The sequence below is a fragment of the Ceratotherium simum genome, chromosome 8 (assembly GCF_057802395.1).
Source record: "Ceratotherium simum simum isolate JZ-2026a chromosome 8, ASM5780239v1, whole genome shotgun sequence".
Classification (NCBI taxonomy): domain Eukaryota; kingdom Metazoa; phylum Chordata; class Mammalia; order Perissodactyla; family Rhinocerotidae; genus Ceratotherium; species Ceratotherium simum.
In genome coordinates, this window is record NC_141907.1 from 72,876,251 (window position 1) to 72,898,239 (window position 21,989).

Genomic DNA, 21,989 nt, shown 5'->3' on the forward strand with positions numbered 1-21,989 from the left:
AAACCTACCTGAAGACATCATACTTTAATTTTTGGCATTTTGAAGTGACTCTAACTTTTTTTTCACTGCCAATATGTCACTAAACAACTTTTTTTTTTTCTTTTTTGCTGAGGAAGATTTGCCCTGAGCTAACATCTGTGCCAATCGTCCTCTATTTTGTATGTGGGTCGCTGCCACAGCATGGCCACCGATGAGTGGTGTAGGTCCGCGCCCAGGAACTGAACCTGGGCTGCTGAAGCAGAGCACGCCGAACTTAACCACTAGGCCATGGGGCCGGCCCCTAAACAAATTTTAATACAAACCACATAACAAACTCAGATGAAACAGAAAATAGATAACTCTGATTGACCATCCAAGATCTGAGAACTCTCTTTTTGGATAAGATTAGTTGCATAATTAAAAGAAACTAAAAAGATGTGCCACAAAAGGATAAACCCATGTTCACTTTTCAACACATTCATTCAAACAAAAACAGATTTAAGACTGCAAAATGATGATTTAAAAAATAAAGTCACAGTTTGCCTGCATTTGCCTTTGAGAAGCAGACTCTAAGAGGAGCCTCTCCCTGCCCATCTGTCCCTCTAAGGAGCATTTCTGAGGCTGAAGGTGAATGGAATGTTCCTCATTCAAATGGAAATACTAGTCAAAACAAGGACAAACCACCGTTCCCCAACAGCTGTCATTTGCTGTGTTATCTTGTATGAATCTGAGAGTTTCAAGGACAATATTAATGAGGACAAAATCTGCCTTAATTGAAAATGAAATGATCATATCCATTCATAGAGGGCATGTAAATTTTGGCATCTCAATCTGATGTTATATGAGACTTAAATAAAATACTGGCCAGGGGCTGGCCCCACAGCCTAGTGGTTAGGCTCAGTGTGCTGCACCTCAGCGGCCCAGGTTCGGTCCCCGGCCGTGGTCCTACACCACGCCATGCTGTGGTCGTGACCCACATACAAAATAGAGGAAGACTGGCACAGATGTTAGCTCAGGGCGAATCTGCCTCAAGCAAAAAGAGGAAGAGTGGCAACAGATGTTAGCTCAGGGTGAATCTTCCTCACCAAAAAAAAAAAATACTGGCTAAACAGAATTGTAGACTTAGTTTTCATCTCTGAAATTTAGGAATTATTGTGGTATTACCAGAAAATCATATTAACTATTTGGGTTGTATAATAAGTTCCAGAAAGTGCTACATATATTAAAAGTAAGAAATTACAATACACTGTAAGTAGGGAAAGAGCTTTAAAAATGGAAGACAGATATTTTCACATTAATTCATTAATAATGAATTATTAATCATATATTATTAATCATATAATACATTCATTAATAATAATAAAATATATTTCCTTCAGTGAAAGCAGCACACGCCTTCATGAGGAGAAACACAATCCCAATCTTGTGGAGTGATGGCTTTTTTCTCCTTCAGGGCAATTGTGAAAGAAAGGTGACACAGAGAGCTTAGTCTAGATTTTAACTCACCACCTAATTTTATCTCCTAGCTGAAATTATTATGACGACAATGATTATTAATAGTGAGTGCTTACTGAGTGCCAACAGTGGACTGGGTCCTGCCTGGTAAATGCACATGGGTGACACATGTAAGAATAGGTCCTGGCACATGGAAGAAGGATTTGAGATTCTTTCCCCATGATTCATCCACTGCCATGGGGCTGTCCACAAAAACACCAAGGCAAACTGAGTTCAGCAAGGATTTAGTTTGGGTGCCACTTGGAAGTTATGAGTTAATGTTATGAAGTCCATCCACAAAGGTTGCTCTACACCCTTTTATCTCATTGAGGATGATAAGCATAAAAGGGAAGAACTGAGAAGACCTCTCCAGGAGGCCGACAAAGCAATTTTCTTTAAAGTCACGTTCAGTGGCATGATGACTAGGTTCTCGCTGTGAGCAGAGGAAGAGCAGAGAAGGATGAAACGAGAAGAAAAATAAAACAACACTATCATGGGGAAACTGTGCTCTGAAGAACAGTGCCTAGAGACAAGGAAAGAATGTCAGCTTGTAGCCTGGGTCCCAAGGAAGGAAGCAGAGACCAGTTGGCAATAACAGATCAAAGAAGTGGCTCAGAAGCCATGAAGTCAGGGAGAGGAAGCGTTCCCCTCCTAGTATCTGGCTCAGTTAATGAAGAAGTACACATGGCAAGAAGTGAATAGAGGAAATATGAGGGGGCCACAGCACTGGGGAGGGGGTGGCCATTAATTTCCAGCAACTTTACGCCAAATTTTACGTGAGTGTGCGTTTTTCTAAGAAGGGGGCTTGCAGCTTTCAGATTCTTAATCTGCTAGATTGTAAAACTTGATGCAGGCAGGGACTATAGCTGTTATTAAATCCCAGCTCCTAGCACAGTACCTGTACACAGTAGGACTCAATATATATTACTGAATAAATCCCTCAGTGAATTAGGTCAGTGCCCAACAAAGATTAGGATTCACTGGGTTAGAGGGAGAGTTCTATGTATAATTAATAAACCAAGAGTCAGAATCCAAGAACAGGTTGAGAAAAGTCTTCATTCTCGCCCCCCAAAAAGCTGATAATAAGACTGCAGTGCAGTGGGCAGCGTTTGGCAGTAGTAGATTACATACATATCCATGACTGAAAACTGAGGTTGAACACAACGAATGGAAACTAGAGTCGGGGGCAAGGAAAACCCAACACCGAGGTCAGCAGGGAGGCCAGCAGAGAAAGTGGGACATCGAGATAGAGACAACATAAGGTAGTTACATGTTTTTTCTCTGTTGTTTACTTAAAATGAGACACAAAACTCAGAAAGCGAATTGCATTTAATAACTCAAGCTGATTTTATGTTAATTTAAAAATTAATGAGACCATCCCTGTGACAGATCCACTAAAACTCACTACCTATTTATTTCAATCACTTAAAAAGTGCATAAAATCATGGAAAAATCAAACCAGTAGCTTTGGCTTTTTGTTTGTTTCATTTTATGGAAAAATCTAAAGAGAAATCTCCATGCTATTGAAGTTTATCTTCACAAGCAAAATAAAAGAATTTAAAAAGCAAAAGAGTGGAGTTCTTATGATTTCTCAAGGAATCTTTGCATCTCGATACTTGCCTTTCTAACCAGTCACAGTCCTGTCACTTAATCTCATTATCCTTTACTGACAAGCTAATAATACTTCACACGTACCCTCAAGAATGTACGACCGTCCTGTCACAGTCACAGTCTTAATCGTTAGCTACTCACCTCAAAATGCTGGGTGTGTCCGCCACCTTTTTCATTTTCTTTGCTATAAACAACAGCAACAACAATAAAATATCATAAAATGTCACTGTTTTATAACAATGTTTTTCATCCATTGAAATTATGATTCAATTTATTTTAAAAGTAGGCTGAGTATCTCTAAATCAAATTCTTATGAAAATCAAAAACAAAACAAAAAATTATCAAAATAAAACAAAACTAGAAACACAAACAAGAATATGGTTATTTTCCTTTACAGCATCGTGATAGATTTTCCATTCTAAGCATTTTCCTTGCTATGAAATACTGTTGGTAAACATATAGTCCTTTAATTCTATTCTTTTTAGTTCTTATAATGCACATTGCATTAAATGAAAAACAAATCTATTCATATTCTTATAAACAATGTGAGGAGAAAATTCTAAAATTACCTTTCATCGGACATCAGTTCATCATCATCAGGTCCAGCCCTCTCATGAGATGGTGTGGAATTGAGACTTTCCATATTCTGTAACAAAACAAATCATTGGTTGCCCAGTAGGAATGGTAAGAAATATCCAACAACAGATCCTCCTTTAACATAGAAAAATCAGATGATATGCAGATATAAGTTAATTCCAGTCCTCATATTTCTATCTTTGTTAAAACTAGTAAAATTATGACAGTTTATTATATGCTGCTTGCATAAAATTGTATGTTGAACTTTATCATCCCTTTAATGAAGATTTCTGAAAGCATCAAGAAATGGTCATTCTGCCCTATGATGTCCTTGTTAGGTATTATCCCCATTTTATAGGTAAACATAGCAAAACCCAGATTGACAGAATATCAGGGTGGCATTAGAACTAGAATTTAGGAATCTGACCTCAAATCTCATCAGAAACTAATGTAACATTCATTCCTTATTTAACATCTTCTCTGTATATATTGCCAATATGATCTGGGGTAATATGCAGCTTATACTTAAGCTGTAAAATATCCATGAAAAGAAATGGAGTTAACTTAAGAACCTTTCTTTCTGTGATATTTTATGTTAATCTTTATATTAGCCAACATGGAAAAAGTATAAACAGGAAACTTATATTGAATAGCATGTATTTCAGGCTGACCAAGGGGGCTTAATCCTTAACCAGAGGCATATCTGTAAGATTTTTTGACTGCCTCTCTAAAAATGGGCAATGCTTCCTAAATACAATTCAGATGACTGAACACAGAACAAGTAAGCCATCCCCATGAACAAAGATGACAAATAAGCAAACAAAAGCACATTTACATTCAGTAGATTGAAAAACATAGCTGCCTTGGAGATTTGGACCTGAATTTCACTGAACTTAAAGATTCACACCTGCATTAAAAGGACATTAAGCACAATCCATCCATTCTGTGTCATTGAAATAAAGGACGAACACATATTGAAGCAACATGTGTTCATCTACATACTTATAACTTCCCAGTATGAAAAACCCTTTGCAAAGTAAATCTGATTAAGGTTCATAATAAGCCCATGAAATTAAGATATACAAAAATCTCCACAAAATAAACATATAATTAGAGTGGATAACTAATCTTTGGCTTGGTAGATGGATGAATTATTTCCATTTTTGTTGATTTGGCCAACTTGTCTGGAATTCTTAAAGTTTAAAACCCTAGGCTCCATCCAAGAATAGAAACAAAGGGAGATGGCATAACATAATAGTTGTAATGGTGGCTCTGGAGTCAGAATGTTTGAGTTTGAAACCTAGCTCCATCATTTACCAACTGTATGACTCTACTTGACTCTCAGTTCCCTCATCTGGAAAATGGAGATGGCAACAATACTTAACATAGGGTGGTCACGAGGATTAAATGAGATAATAAACATAAAGCACTAGTATAATACCTGGTACATTTAATGAATATTAGCTATTGTTGTTGACGTTGTTATTATTACTTCTAAAACTATGAAATCCCCAAGGAAAATATTTTACTACTATTTGTCCACAGTTAAGACAATGTCCCAGGAACTGGAAAGACAGTGTTTGTATCTGCCATGACTGAACATCGATTTACATGCTTCGATAATTTACATAGATAATTTTAGAACGGATCTGAGAAATCAAAAATAATTACAACATTCAATTATAGTTACATTTTTATACCTCTACAGTTTGAGTTAGAAGAGGCCTCTCTAAAATGGGTCTCATTAAACCAAAGCACAATTACTCTTACTTCCTGAATGTGATCTTCCTGATAAAGAGGGATATATCTATAACAAAGAATCTTTGTTTGTTCTCATTGGTAATCTTCAATAGACTATCAAAATCTTTAGTGTAAGATCTAGTGCAATAGCATTAGGTTTTCCTGAAGTTCTGACATGTGAATTCCTAGGGAAGGCACAACCCTTTACCTTCAAATCATTTTAATACAATGTCAAAGAAATACATTTATAATTATATGCAAATGACTATTTCAGGGGACATAAAAATCTTCAGATTAAGGCTAAGAAATATTCAGAAAGAGAGAACAGAAAATAAACCATAATAGCATTATATAAATTTAAAGATATTTCAGTTAGAAGGTGTTAGAAGATTGATTTTTTTTTTCCTAAAGAGAAAAAAACCAAGATAGAATCAATACAGGTTTCAAGAATTACAGAAAAAAGAGAGTTACATTATACAATAGAAAGCTTTGCAAAAAGCAGTTGCGAAATGTGAGAAAGTTTAGCTGATCTCCAGGTTTAAAACAAGCAATAACTTCTTCAACCCCCTCCTCTATCCCACTTTTAAAAAAATGTTTGATCCATATGGTTAAGAACTCTCAAAGGATCTGAGTTTTCATAGATGCCATTGATAAAGGGTGACTTTCAATATTGTTCAGTATTCCTCTCTAAAGATTTAAAAGAATCCCAATTTTCATGTTGTCCTCCACGCATTTGAGACTGTTGACTATTCATGGTCTGCTTTCACTAAAGCCACATGCAAGTGCACAGTGTTCCTTTGCTGAGGTAGTTGGGTTGCCCCTACACCTTCTGGAAACAGGGACATGTGAAGAATGTGTTACAACTGGCAACCTACCCCAGTTTTTTCAGAATGGAACTAACGAAGGTAGTAAAGATCTATGAGCACAGTAACAGAAGTACCTATTTCCATGGGTGCAAAACATTTGATAAATTCTAATTTCCGTCCTTTGCCTAAGGTTTAGGGAGGGAAGACTAAGATGAAGAAATAAATCAGCAATTCCCCCTCTTCATTGAGATGGGGGAAGGGGACAATGGAATGTACAGGTCAAAATAATGGCTGAAATGTAGAATGCTTCCATTGTACGAGAAGTACGTTACTGGACTTTCAAATGTTCTGTAGTACTTATCTTATGAGAAAATACTGACTCAATGTCTTTGGAAGGTTTGAACTGTTTTATGTCCCAAACGCTTCTCTAGATGTGGTAAAAGAGTAGTTCATTAATGTTTTCATTTATGAAAGGTTGAAGTAATGTAATTCTTACAAAATGTGTTATTGCATTAACTTTTATTTTAATTAGTCTTATAAAGTTAGGATCTTTTAAAAGTGATAGGTAATTTTAAGAAATAGCAAAGAAAAGATTATGACTTTAAATTACACTTTAAGTGTAATTTAATAAAATTGCTTTTTGAATTGCATTTTTTTAAAAAAAATAAAACAGATCAAGTCTAGTTTATAATCCATAAAGTTCTGCCTCAGCTAAGTGCTACCAGGGACTTTCAAAACACAGAGATTTACTATAATTTATTTGTACAATTTTTGGGTGTCAGAAGGAACTGAATTTTAAGACCCACCTTCTTCAATTATAAAACTAACCTCAAAAGTAAAAAGAGCAAAAGCCTTGAAAAAATTAGCTTTAGACTGTGGAATTTATTTCCAATTCTTTACCCTGGCCCCCTCTCTGTTTTGGCATTGAAACCTAGGCTCAAAACCTGTTTGACCACTGAAGCACTTGAAAACACTTGGAGCAAAAACAAATTTGTCTTCTAAAACTGTAAAATGTTGACAAAGCCGTTATAGAGGACACTAAAAAAATACCTTCTCTCAATGTACAAACAGCTCAGTCTGAAGGCTGCGTGAAACACTGCTAGTCAAAACAGGTTCATTATTCTAACCTTGATCTCTACAACAAGGAGAATATTTGACATATTCTCATTAACAAGGGATTAATGGCATATTTGAATTTATTTTTGTACCCTTTGTACCTTTTATGTTTTACTGCTTAAAACTGTATAAATTAATCCATATTCAAAAAGAACTACTGGTACTGTAAGCAGATGTCTATGGAAGAACTTGCTAGCTGTCCACCTAAATCCATTCTTTTTTTTTTTTTGTGAGGAAGATCAGCCCTGAGCTAACATCCATGCTAATCCTCCTCTTTTTTTGCTGAGGAAGACTGGCTCTGAGCTAACATCTATTGCCAATCTTCCTCCTTTTTTTTTCCCCCAAAGCCCCAGTAGATAGTTGTATGTCATAGTTGCACATCCTTCTAGTTGCTGTATGTGGGACTCGGCCTCAGCATGGCCGGAGAAGCAGTGCGTCAGTGCGCCCCTGGGATCCGAACCCGGGCCGCCAGTAGCAGAGCGCGTGCACTTAACCGCTAAGCCACGGGGCTGGCCCCACCTAAATCCATTCTACTTTTCCTCTATGGTAGCTAAGTAGCCACATGCCCAGCAACCACACATTTCCCAGCCTCGTTTGCAATTAGCAATGGCCACATGATTAACTCCTCTCCAACAGGATGTGAGAAGCCATGTGTGTGGCTTCCAGGTGTGGCCCATAAACTGACCCGCCAGGTACATTCCTCGATGTTCAGTCCTTTTGTGAGCTGGAACGGAGATCAAAACCACCACAGTGCCCTGGAAGCTACCTGCTGAAGATGGCACAAAGGCAGTTGGCCTGGGTCCCTGAAAAACTGCGTGGAGCAAGTCCTCCACTCCTCTCTTGGGCCCTAAACTCCTGTTTTAGATTGTCGAGGGAAAAAGAACTTTTACTGTGTTCAAAACATTGCTTTTTGGGTCTTTTTGTTATACAAGTTACCCTATACAATATGGCAACCATTCATTCACTCATTTTTTCCAACACATTTTTTGTGAGTGCTGAACTATGCTGGGCATTGGGGTACAATGGTGAATGGTGAACCAGACGACACCAGTCCTTATCATCACGACTTTTGTATTTTGGTTACTGCTCCAACTGTAGTTTGTTACACTGTTAATATTATCATCATTTCTAAGATAGGTTCTATCTGAATAGTAATGTTAAACATTAATCGACAAGACATAAAATTCACAGTGGCCAGCACATTCTTTCCTTACTCAGTAGTACACAAAGGAAAGGAATCTAGTTGTGTGCATAAACATGGAGAGATTAAAAAGTTAGGAGAGTAATCATTTTTCTTAGAGGAAAGGTAGGTTGTGGTTAGAACGTAGGGACGGACCTTTGCTGTTATGTGCAGGAGGCAGTGGGGGAAAACCGCTCAAGTTTCTGATGAGACGGTCTTTAGATTAAAGTAATTTATGATCAAACCCCTCCTCTAGGTCCCACGCCCTATCAATTACTCAAAAACTGGGTCCTTCAATGGATCCCTTTCTATTGCATCGTCATTTCTCCCTCTCTATTGGCTTCTCTTACACAAATACCCTGTAATATCATTGCCTTTTAAAAAACCTCTCTTGATCTTGCATTGTTTTTAGCTGCTGCCTTATTTGTCTTCACTCTATAGAGCAAAACCTGACTTTCCATATTTGCAGTACCCAATTCACTTCCTCCTCTTCTCTCTTGAACCCATCTAACTAGTCTTTTTCCTCCCTCTTCCCACCAAAACAGCTCCCATCAATGTAGATGTGGGTTAGCTAGATATAGGAGAAATTATCATTCACTTACTATTCAAATTTCTTTCTTCTGATTTCTTCTGACTCAAATCTACTAAGGCTCTTGACCCCATGTTGTACTGACAATTGCTAGCTGCTGCTTCTTAATCTCTTTTGCTTGTACCTTCTCATCAGCCTACCTTCTATATGTTGGTGTATCCCAGGGTACAGTCCTTGGACCCTATCTTTTTGTTCATTCCCTAGCTGTCAGCTCAGCCTCTCTCGAAGGCTTTAATTTTATTTTTATTTATTTATTTCCCCCAAAGCCCCAGTAGATAGTTGTATGTCATAGCTGCACATCCTTCTAGTTGCTGTATGTGGGACGCGGCCTCAGCATGGCCGGAGAGGCAGTGCGTCGGTGCGCGCCCGGGGTTCCGAACCCCGGCCGCCAGCAGCGGAGCACGTGCACTTAACCGCTAAGCCACGGGGCCGGCCCTCTCAAGGCTTTAAATACCAACTGTGTGCCAAAGACTTCCAAATTTATTTCATCTCTCCCCTGAACTCCAGATTCAGATATCTAACTGCCAACTTGACTTCTTTACTTATAAACATCTCAAGGTCAACATATCCAAATAGAACTTATGATTTTTTTACTCCAAACTTACCCCACCAACAGTTTTCTCCATCTTAGTAAATGGCAACTCCATCCTTCTAGCTATTCCAAAAATCTTGGAGTCATCCTGCCTTCTTCTTCACATCCCACATCCAATCCATGAGAAAATCCTCTTGGTTCTACTTCAAAATACATCCATAGTCTGACCACTTCTTACCACCTCCACTGCTATCATCCTGGCCTAAATGGATATCATCTCTTGCTTAGATTATGTCAATTATTTTGCTTTAGTTCTTGTCTATCCCTTACTGCCTGTGGGCTATTTTTAACACAGTTACCAGAGTGATCCTTTCAAAAGGTACATCAGAAAATGACTTTCTTCCCTTCAATCCTCTAATAGCTCTTCATCTCACTCAAGGTAAAAGCCGAAGACCTAAAAACGGCTACAAAGTCTTAAGGCATCAGGACTCTTGCTACGTGTCTGACCTCATCTCCTACAATGCTCCTCCCTCAACTCTGTTCCAACTACAGCAGCTTCTGGTTATCCTCAACAGGCCAAGCCTGCTGTCCCCTCTGCCTAGATAGTCTCTCCCCAGATATCCTGATGGCTCACTCCCCTACCGCCTTCAGGTCCCTGCACCAATATCATTCTCAGTGAGATCTGACCTGAGTGTCCCCTGTACAACATCAATCCTCAACCTCCCACCACCTCCTTTTTCACTCTGCTTCATTTCTCTCCACAGCACGTGTCGCCGTCTGACTATATATTTACTTTCATTCCACGAAAACGTAAACTTCAGGATGGCAGAAAGTGTGTCTGTAGTTTTGTGTGTGTGTGAGGAAGATTAGCCCTGAGCTAACATCTGTTGCCAATCCTCCTCTTTTTGCTGAGGAAAATTGGCCCTGGGCTCACATCTGTGCCCATCTTCCTCTACTTTATATGTAGGTCGCCTGCCACAGCATGGTTTATAAGCAGTGCGTAGGTCCGAGCCTGGGATCTCAACCTGCAAACCTCGGGCAGCCGAAGTGGAGCACGTGAACTTAACCACTATGCCACCAGGCAAGCCCCAAGTGTGTCTGTTTTGATCACCAGAGTGCTAATGGAAAAGAGATAATGAGAATAAAAATCTGGGTAACATTTATACCCAAGCATGCTTTGTGGAAGATTAGCCAGTGAAGGATATAGCAAAGAAGAATATAATCACTGTGGTAAGAGGACAAGGAGAGGTCGACATCATTGGGGTCAAGGGAGGAAGAGTTCTGAGGAAAAGGGACAAAGTATCAAGCACCACAAGGATTTAGGGATGCCAAGGACCAAGCTGACGTCATAGCACAGGGGTCTTAGAAGGCCAGTTCCCACCACATGTCCAACCAGTGACATGCTGAAAGCAGTTTCTGCAAAGAAGTGGAGGTGGAACCGGGACTACAGGGGTTGATGAGCAAGCGTGAAAAGAACTGGAACTAACAAGTGCAGACTGTTCAAAATGTTTGACAGCAAAATGAAGGAAAGAGATTGAATATCAGAGCAGAGGGACAGAAAGGAACTTGAATATGCACTGTTTGCGGGTTTTCCTGTTCTTGAGCACATTTTGTTGCATTTAAATCTCACAAAAAACCACAGTGAGATATTAATCTCCCCATTTTACAGATGAAACAACTGAAGCTAACATTCCCACTTGCCATAGTTACTAAGCGATAAAGTTGAAACTGAATTTCAGTTCTGATGGCAAGACCTACGCTCCTTCCTTGAACCCTGCCTGTGATTACAGAGGGTGTACATGGCATTAAATAGATGTTGCTTATGAATAAGAGAGCTATTAGGCTATGTTTTTGTCTTTTATATATTAAATGTAATGCTTATTATAGAATTAGTATAATCACATATAAAATGTTTGGAAAACAGGATGGAGTAACAATTGTCTCTAATACTACCACCACCACCTAATACAATCACTTTTAGGTATATTTCCTTTCCATCTTTTTTCATAGGAATGAACATTTATATATATATAGATATCCATACATATATATAAATATATACACATACACAAATGCATGCACTATAGATATTGCTTCATAACCTACTTTTAATATTGAGGAAGAATATAGGGGAATCCCAGCTCTACCACTATGTGTGACTGTGGACAAGGTGTTTAATTTCCTATGCCTCATTTTCCTCATGTTCATTATGAAGGTGATGATGATAATAAATATCTACTTTATCAGGAGGATTAAAATTAATAATATATGCAAAGAATCTAAAATATGACTTGTCAAAGATTTTCCATTTTATTACATAGTCTTCAGAACCATAATTTTAAATCATTAAATAATATTTTATTGAATTGACATACAAATGTTATTTATCTGGTCACCTACTTTTGAACATTTAAATCGCTTCTAATTCTCTATGATTGCAGACATCCTTGTGATGAGCATATTAATACTTATAGTCTTTCCATATTTAAGATTATGTCAGTGTAACAGAGTAGCAAAAGCAAGACTATTGGATAAAATGCATGACTGAGTTATGGCTTTGGATTCAAACTGTTAAATCGTGCCCTAGAGAGCAAGTTTTTAGAGATAGAGACTTTTTCTAGGCCAACAGAAATGAGCCAATAGAGAAGAAGCAATGAAAAGTGTGTGTGTGTATGTGTATGTCTATATATTTGTACACATACATGGGGCAGGGTGGGGAGAAGAATGTAGAAAATAGGATTTCCAAAGATACTTCTTTACCTTAGAGGTTAACCTTAGAATTTAGAAAAACCACTTTATCATTTGAGCAGGTGAGAAAATAAAATGAGTAGAGATCTAGAGAAATTGTGAAGCAGGAGTTAGGGAAGTTGCTGAAACACAAGCTGGCTGTCTTAGCTCCTCAGAGTAAACCACGGGACGCGGTTTCCTTCTGAGAGAGATTGAAGCGCACAGCTGTGAGCAAGGAGTTGACAGAGACACGGCAGAACACTCTAAATTTTTATTTATTTATTTATTTTCCCCCAAAGCCCCAGGAGATAGTTGTATGTCGTAGTTGCACAGCCTTCTAGTTGCTGCATGTGGGACGCGGCCCCAGCATGGCTGGAGAAGCGGTGCGTCGGTGCACGCCCAGGATCCGAACCCGGGCCGCCAGCAGCGGAGCGCGCGCACTTAACCCCTAAGCCCTGGGGCCGGCCCCGGCAGAACACTCTAATGCCACTTACCTCCACTAATTTCTGAGCTCTGAATTATGTGTAGTCTCTTGGTCTCGGCTCATCATGACAGCCTCGAGAGGTGAAAGGACAAAGGGGAAAGTGCCCGGATTGTTCCCACTTTGGAGATTCCAAATCTACAAGATGCTTTTTTTTAGGTTGACAGCAAATTCTCCTTTTTGGCTGTGTTGTGGGCTGGCAAGATCATTGGGAAATTATTCCTGTCTTCAGTTACTCTCCTCTCATTTTCTCTGGAAAACGGCTTTTGCTCCCATCTCTCCAACCAAACTGCTCTTCTTAAGTGATCTCCAGCTTGCTAATTCTAACGGTCAAACTCTCAGTCTTCTACTCGACCAATCATCTGACCCTCTCTCCAACTGGAGATATTGGGTTCATCTGGCTTCCAAGACACCAAACTCGCCTTGTTTTTCTACTTTGCTTCTTCTGTACTTTGGTGGTTGCTCCTTCTCAAGTCTCTTCTCCTGGTACCTTCTCACCTCCCCCATCTCCTAAATGCTGGTGTGCCTCAGGGCTCACAGTCCCCGAGGCCACTTCTCTTTTCTGTCCAGATTCGCTCCCTCGGCTTTAAATACCCTCTATCTGCTGATGACTCCCACACTGCATCTCCAGCCACAATATTCTCCCTAAAGTATCAGCCCAGAAATCCAGTTGCCTCCTTGACCTCTCCTTGTAGATATCTGATGGGCAGCTCAATCTTAACATGTCCCAAACTGAACTCATGATATTATCCCCAAACTTCTGTCTTCTCCATCTTAGTAAGTTGGCAACACAAATCTTCTAGTTGCTCAGGCCAAAAACCTTGGAGTCATCTTTGACTCCTCTATAAATTTCATACCCCATAGGTAATGTGAGGAAATCTTGTCAATTCTACCTTCAAATATATCCAGAATCCATCCACTGTCTCATAACTACTGCAACGCACTACTGCAGGAGGAACCATTCACGTTTTAGTTGATGTGAACAGTGCCCCCTAGAGTAGTGCATTGTACAGCCTGCAAGGCACTATGTGCTGGCTCTGGTATCACCCTAGTTCAAACCATCATCATCCCAAACCTAGATTACTGCAACAGCTTTTTAATTGGTTTCCCTGCTTCTGCCCTTGCCTGCTTACTGTCTATTCTCAGCATGGTAGTTAAACCAAATTTCAGTAAGTCAGATTACCATTCTACCTAGAACTCTCAAATGGATTCTCATCTCACCCAGAGTAAAGGCAGGTTCTTACAATGATCTATGAGGCCCCACTTAATCTGCCCTCTCTCCCCCATTACCTCCTTCACTTAGCTCACTGTGGTGTCTTTATGGTTTCTTGAACATTCCAGATAAATGATTGTCTCAGGGCCTTTGCACCTGCTATTACAGTATGGCTTGCTTCCTTACTTGCTCTAGATCTTTATAACTAAACGTCAAATTCTTGGGAGGCCTTCTCTCACCACTCTATTTAAAATTGCATCCCCAGGCCCCTCACACTTCCTTGTCCCCACTTCCTGCTTTATTTTTCTTCCTAGTAGTTATTGATATGTAAAATATTTTAAGCTTTACTTATTTATCTTGATTATGGTCTGTTTCCCCTACTAGAATTTAAGTTCCTTGAGGGCAGCAATTTTTCCCTGTTCTTTTCACTGTTGTATCCTCAGGATCTGAACTATTTCCTGGTACATAGAAGACGTATAATTACGTATAATCTTTTTTTTTCTGGCTAGAGAAACAAATCTTTAGTCAAGGTGTAAAGAACTTGGAATGGAGCAGGAAATGTTTTGGAGGACACGTGGGGAAAGTAAAATTAGAAGGTTAAAAATAAGTGGGAAGTTAAGAGGCACAATTTAACTTGCAGGATGTAGTCTAAATACTGGTCATTGCTATGTTCCCTGGCTCTTGCTTTGTGGTTACTTGTGAAGATTAGATTTAAAAATTCATGGAATATGAGAGTTAGAAAAGATCTTCGAGAACACCCTCACTTTACAGATGAGGAAGTTTTTCTTTTGTCTAAGCGGTGTTGGCAGGGTTTTAATTATTCATTGCAACAAAGACATGGTCCACTTGGCTCACTTATGCTAACACGTGACACGCACAATCCTGGAATGTGGAAACCGGCAACTATGGCGGGGGCAAATCCTTTCACTTAAAAAAGACCAAAATGGAATTAGGCTCTCCTATCCAAATGTTTTTAAACAAAGACTATGTCCACAGTTTTATCACACACACATATTCTACAGAATAAACGTACTTTTCCACTTTTATTAGCTATTACCACCTAGCTGACTTAAGGCACTATTCCTGGTGAAAAAAAAATTATTGATGAGTCAAGGTCATGTAAAAAGGGATTCAAACAGAGAAGTACATTCTTTTCAAAGAAGCCAAGCCCGACTTTTAGTCACTGTAATACATCTCTTTGGCAGATAAGCAAATCATGGGCCAAATAAAGAGCTAAAGAAGTTAGTATCATTTATTTTATTCAAAAATTTACTTTTCTCAAAAATAAGAATTAACTTAATGTTAAAAAACATTTAATGTGTAATGGTTCGAAAGCTTACATTCTTTATTTGGAGAACTGTGTCAGACATGGGTCTGAGGTAGATGATTGCTTCTGTCCATTCTAGCTGATCAGTTTACTTCTAGAAGCAGAATATCAAGACATTTTGGAGGGGGTGGAGGAGATCAAAAAAACATGTTTCCCCCTAGATTTGCATTTATGTTTATTTTACTTAGGGAAAAATTAGGAACCTTCTCTGAGCGCATGCAGAAATTGACAATGGGAAATAGGTGGCCCAGAAGTTTTGCTAAATGTGTGGAAAACCCAGCATGGAGCTAAAAACTGGTCAGAGATAAAGTAGATCAGAGGATTTAAACACTGAACAGTAAGAATATATACTACCTACTTTTATTAGGGACTCCAGTTCATGTTATATTATAAAATTTATCTTCAGTTTTTTTGTTGTTGTTAAAGTTTTTAAAACTAAAGAGATGGGGCCGGCCCGTGGCTTAGCGGTTAAGTGCGCGCACTCCGATGCTGGTGGCCCGGGTTCGGATCCCGGGCGCGCACCGACGCACCGCTTCTCTGACCATGCTGAGGCCACGTCCCACATACAGCAACTAGAAGGATGTGCAACTATGACATACGACTATCTACTGGGGCTTTCGCGGAAAAATAAATAAATAAAATTATAAAAAAAAAAAACTAAAGAGAATTAGAAGACAGACTTTAGTTCTCACTTTTCAGAGAAACTGATGTACACACAAAAAGGATGATGGATATTAATATTTAAATCATATAAATATTTAGTCATTGACTGAAACCACTTGTAATAACTTGTATACCAAATTAATCATCCAGGGTTCAGGTCTGAGGTAACTGTGTAGGAGATTAATTTTTTGTGTGTTTCTGATTAATTTGGAAGAAAATACTTTATAGAATATAGATTTGAAACTAAATTTCTGAATATGAAGATATTTCTGAACACGAAGATAGATGATCCTCTTTCCCTTTGTATTTTTCTTTCACCTTGCTTTACATTCTTTCAGTAAATTTTTTCCCTACATGTTCACATAAACAAGAACAAATAGAATGGGGGAGGGCCGGCCCTGTGGCTTAGCTGTTAAGTGCGCGCACTCCGATGCTGACGGCCAGGGTTCAGATCCCGGGCGCACACCGACGCACCGCTTCTCTGGCCATGCTGAGGCCGCGTCCCACGTACAGCAACTAGAAGGATGTGCAACTATGACATACAACTATCTACTGCAGCTTTGGGGGGGAAAAAAAAAAAAAGAATGGGGGGAAAATAAGGAAAAATGCTTTACTGACATTTTTGTTCCAAAAATAAAATTTAAAAATGCTGTAAAGAATGAGACAAAAATCAGATCAATTTGAATAACATGGAAATCAAAGTGTGTGCTGTCTCTGGTTCTTTGGCAGAATGTAATCTTTCTCAGCCTCGGTTTTTATACTTATTAAAAAGAAATACAAGTGTGTATACTCAGTAGTTCTAAGGTCTCCCTCAGAACTCACATTCTATAATTCTGTGAAACTCAAGATTGAAATTATTTTTCATTTTGTACAAAGCAAGGAAAAGAGATGTGATATTTCCTAACCAGCTACAAGTAAAAATTTTATAAGATTATTCACTTACCACAAGACCATCTTGATTTTCATTGAGCTCAGAAAGTTTGGAACTGGATTTCTGACGTTTGGGTTTGCCCCCTTCTCCAATATAACTGGAAGTATTTTCATGTAATTTTTCCACTTCCTGAGCATTCAAAATACAATCGTCAAGGTTGCTGAACCCAGAAGGAATATTTTCTTTGTTGATAAGTCCCCTTGAATTGAAAAAAAAAATGAGCTTAATTTTAAAAGGTAAAAGGGATATTTTAATGACACTGCCACTGCATCACATAGGAGGTCAGAAGAGTGCCTAGAAATCCCAGTTTGCATCTTGGATCAAAACCTGAGCAAAGTGCCACTCCTGAGAGCACTTGGTGCCAAATAAATCACACTAAGAGAGAAATTAATCCTAGAAGCAAATTGGCAAGGGCTGTTTTTCTACCAACGAAAAGCTTTTGTGATTGTACCAAAAGTAATTTGTATTCAAACAGGGAGAAAGTGCAAGCTTACAAAGAAATTTTGCATTACTCAGATTTTACATATATATACACACATATATACACACACACGTACATACATGCACACACACACAAATGTTATAAATTAATACAATGTATGGAGAAAAATCTGAAAGGGAAATATGATGTCTTTTTCTCTAGAATGGGACATACTGATTTTCCCAAATGATAAAGACATTTTAGCATAGTAGAAATGCATTAATCCTAAATCTGACTGCATTAGATAATCTTGGTAGAAATAGTATAGTAAAAACTATGCAATACAAAGCACTTTAACTGAACTATGGATTTGTTACTTCCCAGTACAAAGAGTTCCAGGATGTAAGCTTATAACTGGAGGTCCTTCATGACTTAGTCTTAGAAATAGATATCAATGTCACAATTATAGAATTTAATTCATTTAATGTTCTTTAAACAGTTTTCTTTAAGTTTTTAAAACATTCCCTATTAAGAGGTTTTCACAAAAGTGAATTACTTAGCAAAATGTCTCTTTGTCTTTTACTATATCACGGAACAAATTAAACTGTCAGTGCAGCACCATGGCTTGGTAACATACAAACGAGTGCGATTTTACTCTCCCTCATGGTATGACCCTAAGGGTCCCTCCCTAAACACCTAAAACTATATCTTGAAATAAATGAGCTCTAAAGAGTAAAAATAGATGACCATATTTTAGTATTGGTTCAACCATATCCGAAAATGAGATATCACGTTATATATTTATTCTGCAATCTAAATTCATATCCTGTCTTAGATAGGCTATAATGGTGGCAAAATTCTAAATGAAATATTGTTATAATATTTTCAAAGTTATACTATCTTTGGGACTTTTTTTTTTTTTTTTTCCCCCCAAAGCCCCAGTAGATAGTTGTATGTTATAGCTGCACATCCTTCTAGTTGCTGTATGTGGGACGTGGCCTCAGCATGGCCAGAGAAGCGGTGCGTCGGTGCGCGCCCGGGATCCGAACCCGGGCCGCCAGCAGCGGAGCACGCGCACTTAACTGCTAAGCCACGGGGCCGGCCCGTCTTTGGGACTTTTAAAATTCCAGTTTACTTTAGTCTTATTTTATACAACTTTTAATGTAAAAATCTATAGATTCAGTAAAATTATATAAAAGATTTATGCATCTTTCACCAGAAATATCCTAAGGATAAAATACTTGAAGGCCTGAGGAAAAGCTGATGGGGCTAACATGCCAGCATGTACGCTCACGCAACACCCTTCATCTCTCCCCTCTGCGCACTGAGAGCACGGCCTTCTGTGGATGGCTGGGTGAGTTTGGTCTCAAATTCAAAATTATTTGTCTTACTATTTAAATTCTATCTTCTTATCACTTTTCATATTTTTCCTAACTCCTGAGGTATAATTTTTTAATGGAGTGGGTTTTATGTTTGAAGGCTGTTATGGACTAAATTGTGTCCCCCTGCCCCCCTCAATTCATATGTTGAAGCCCTAACCCACAGTGTGACTGCACTTGAAGACAAGGCCTTTCAGGAGGTACTTAAGGTTACATGAAGCATGACCTCATAAGGTGGGGACTTAATCCAATAGAACTGGTGTCCTTGTAAGAAGAGGAAGAGGCACCAGGAGAGCACGCACACAGAGAAAAGGCCACATGAGGACACAGTGAGAAGGCATCGCCTGCAAGTCTAAGAGAGAGATGTCATCAAAAACCAGCTCTGTCCGCACCTTGGTCTCCAACTTCCAGCCTCTTAGAACTGTGAGAAAATAAATGTGTTGTTTGAGCCACCAGCCTGTGGTGCTTTATTATGGTAGCGTAAGCTGACTAATACCAAAGCTAAAAATTATTTTTAGAAATTAAAAGACAAAGTTTATTTTATAATCTTTTTGAATAATGAGTGAATGACTGGAATAAATCTTGTCTAAATAAATTTATGACAATCTGCCTGCGCAGTTGTGCTCATGTGGAAATCCTGTTCTCCTCAAAGGAAAGTCTTTGCTTTTGTGTAAGTCAAAGCCTTTCAGCCACGGTGCCTGTGTGACTATGAGGAGCACTGTGCACGGTTCCTTCCTGTGACATTCTGCCAGCTCTGATCATATCTGACATCACTTACATCTGACCTGAACTTAGATCTCTGTGGTCTCTCACTTTCACTTGCTAGATTTTATTTCTAGTTTTCTTTTTTCAGTTTCCTTCTCACCCCTACATACACACTTAATGTTCTAGCAATACTGAACTATTTGTTATTCTTCGAATATAGCACGCTTTTCTTTTTACTTTGCAGTAGGAATTTAATATAATACTTATACAACAAATTTGTATAATTTTCCAGTTCATTGTGTTTTGGAAGACTGAACCCATTTTCACTTAAATAATGGTTTGCTTTTGAAAAAATATTTGTTTTGAAATTTTCAAATATATAGAAAAATAGACTATCACAATGAACTTCCATATACCAATCAACAAGATTCAACATTTCCATGTACCTGGCAGATGGTAAATTTTTTAATAAATGAATTAAACTGAACCCTTTCACATAATGAATATATTCCTTAAACTTTTACATTTTTATTGTAATAAATAATAATATAAGCCTGATAATGTTTTCTTAGGAATTCAGACAAATAAGAAATCATGTGCAGTAAAATGAAGTATTTACAGTCTTAGTCTATCTTCTGTATTGCTTATTTTAAAAATCTGCCATGATGATTTTAGTACAGACTTTATTGATTCTTTAATCTCACCTTGAAATATGGTCACCATTGGCTTCAAGGATATATCTTTTAAATAGTTGCAGCTCTAAGATATCTGCCTGTTAGTGCATCTCCTGGGGACACGCTGGCAAGGACCTTCATGGGGGCAAAAGTAGCAGGTCTGGTGCTCTGGGAGATAAGGGCCTTGCTCTTCCAAAGACCTGGAGAGCTCAGAGAAGCGGTTCAGTATAGGCCGGGAGTTGAGGAAGGGCTACCAAGACAGGACAGTGACCCAGCGCCAGGTTAGGTGGGGACCTCACGACTAGGAGGGTGAAGCCAACAAGGAGCACACGAAGGGGACTTCTGAATGCCCAGACCACGTACTAAGGAAAAAGAATAGTGAGACTGTTTGTCACCTGCCTCGGCTACATACAGTCTGCACCCAAAGACTCTCTCCCTCAAAGCACAGCTCTGTTCTGACCACAGTGAGTGACCAGAACGAGCAGTGAAGGGGATACCAGAGAAGAGAAACTAAGGGAGACACTCGAGTTTCATGGGCCTTTAGACAATTCGTCAGTCTCCACCCTCCTTCATCTCCTTTTGCTCCCCTGATGCTGACAGAAAAATACAATCAAGATAAGTTATACTAGAAACATCTCTGGGCTTGGGAAGCTCCATACTTGAATTTGCAGGAGAGGTCACCCTCTGTTTCCTATCTTTCTCCCTGCCTACCCCCTCCATTTTGACCTCACCCCACATGCTGTCCCCGTGATCCACCGTGCACCCACCATCACCACTGCCACCGCCCATCTTTGCCTCTCTGTCACTCACTACCACTTCCAGCCTCCGCCTGCTAACCCTCTGTCCAAACAGAGTGGAAAGCACGATGCTGTGACACACAAGGACATTTTAAAAATGCAAAGTGTTGCTACGTACCATTTGGTAAAAAACGAGGCAGAAGATAAGAGTGTTAAATGAATAATTTGTACTTGCTGTATAACACAATATAGGAGGTACACAAACTAATTATACTTCTAAACACATCCTATAAAGTTTAGTCAGTAGCTAATTTTAAATGTAAATATCTCCTGTATGATACTTTTTCTATTTTCTAAAGGGAATATTACAACACCCGCTCCCAGCTACCAGCTCCAAGACAAATGTTTAAAAAGCGCTGCATATGCCCTGTGAAAAGTTAGCGGGTTATATCGTTGATACTGTTTTATTTCTAAAATTACCTTTGTTACTATAGCCCTTAAACATCTCAATGATGTGCAACACAGAATTTATTTATAATATCTACCTTTTGTGTCTTTAAGAAAAAAATTTTTCTTTGGTCAAGATTTTGATGTAGATTATGAATCCACGTGAAAAAGAATGAGTGGGACTAGAGTCTGGTTTAGTCTTTGACATTTAATCAGGAGTTCAAAACAGTAACTATAGAGACTAAATGCTACAGTAGATACAAATAAACTTAAAACTTTTGGGAAAAATATAGGAATATAGTCTATTATATACATTTATTTTCCTTGACAATTTAAACCATGATTATTCAATAATATGAATAGTAATTGTTCATTTGCATTTTATAAAATCTTTTAATGGGGAATAAAGTTCCTTGTAACACTATTCATGAAATTCATGCTGTGGGAATGCCTTAAAATGAGTCATTATAATAACAAAGAACTCAAGCCTTTCCTCTCTTGATTAGACTTCATCTCAACCCTTCTTATACTGAAACATAATCAGCTGTCAGACTATAATAGTGATAGTCTAGTATTTAATCAGGTCAATACAGTAGGGAAATCTGCTGGTTCATCAGCTAGTCTAACAGCCAACTGAAGGTTGTCTTACAAAAAAAACACA

General features: G+C 38.6%; 1 protein-coding gene across 11 annotated transcripts in view; it reads right to left on the reverse strand.

Moving 5' to 3' along the window:
* FAM13A (family with sequence similarity 13 member A) overlaps positions 1-21,989 on the reverse strand; it is a 346,516-nt gene that overhangs the window by 41,825 nt on the left and 282,702 nt on the right. For all 11 annotated transcript variants that reach the window (XR_015552950.1, XM_087434589.1, XM_087434588.1 and 8 more), the window contains 3 exons: positions 16,978-17,164; positions 3,654-3,730; positions 3,226-3,268 (listed from right to left, as the gene is read on the reverse strand). Coding sequence is in view for 10 of the 11 variants with exons in the window: in XM_087434589.1 (XP_087290715.1) it covers positions 3,226-3,268; positions 3,654-3,730; positions 16,978-17,164 (307 nt within the window). In the remaining variant the exon portion in view is untranslated. The remainder of the gene's footprint in view (positions 1-3,225; positions 3,269-3,653; positions 3,731-16,977; positions 17,165-21,989) is intronic.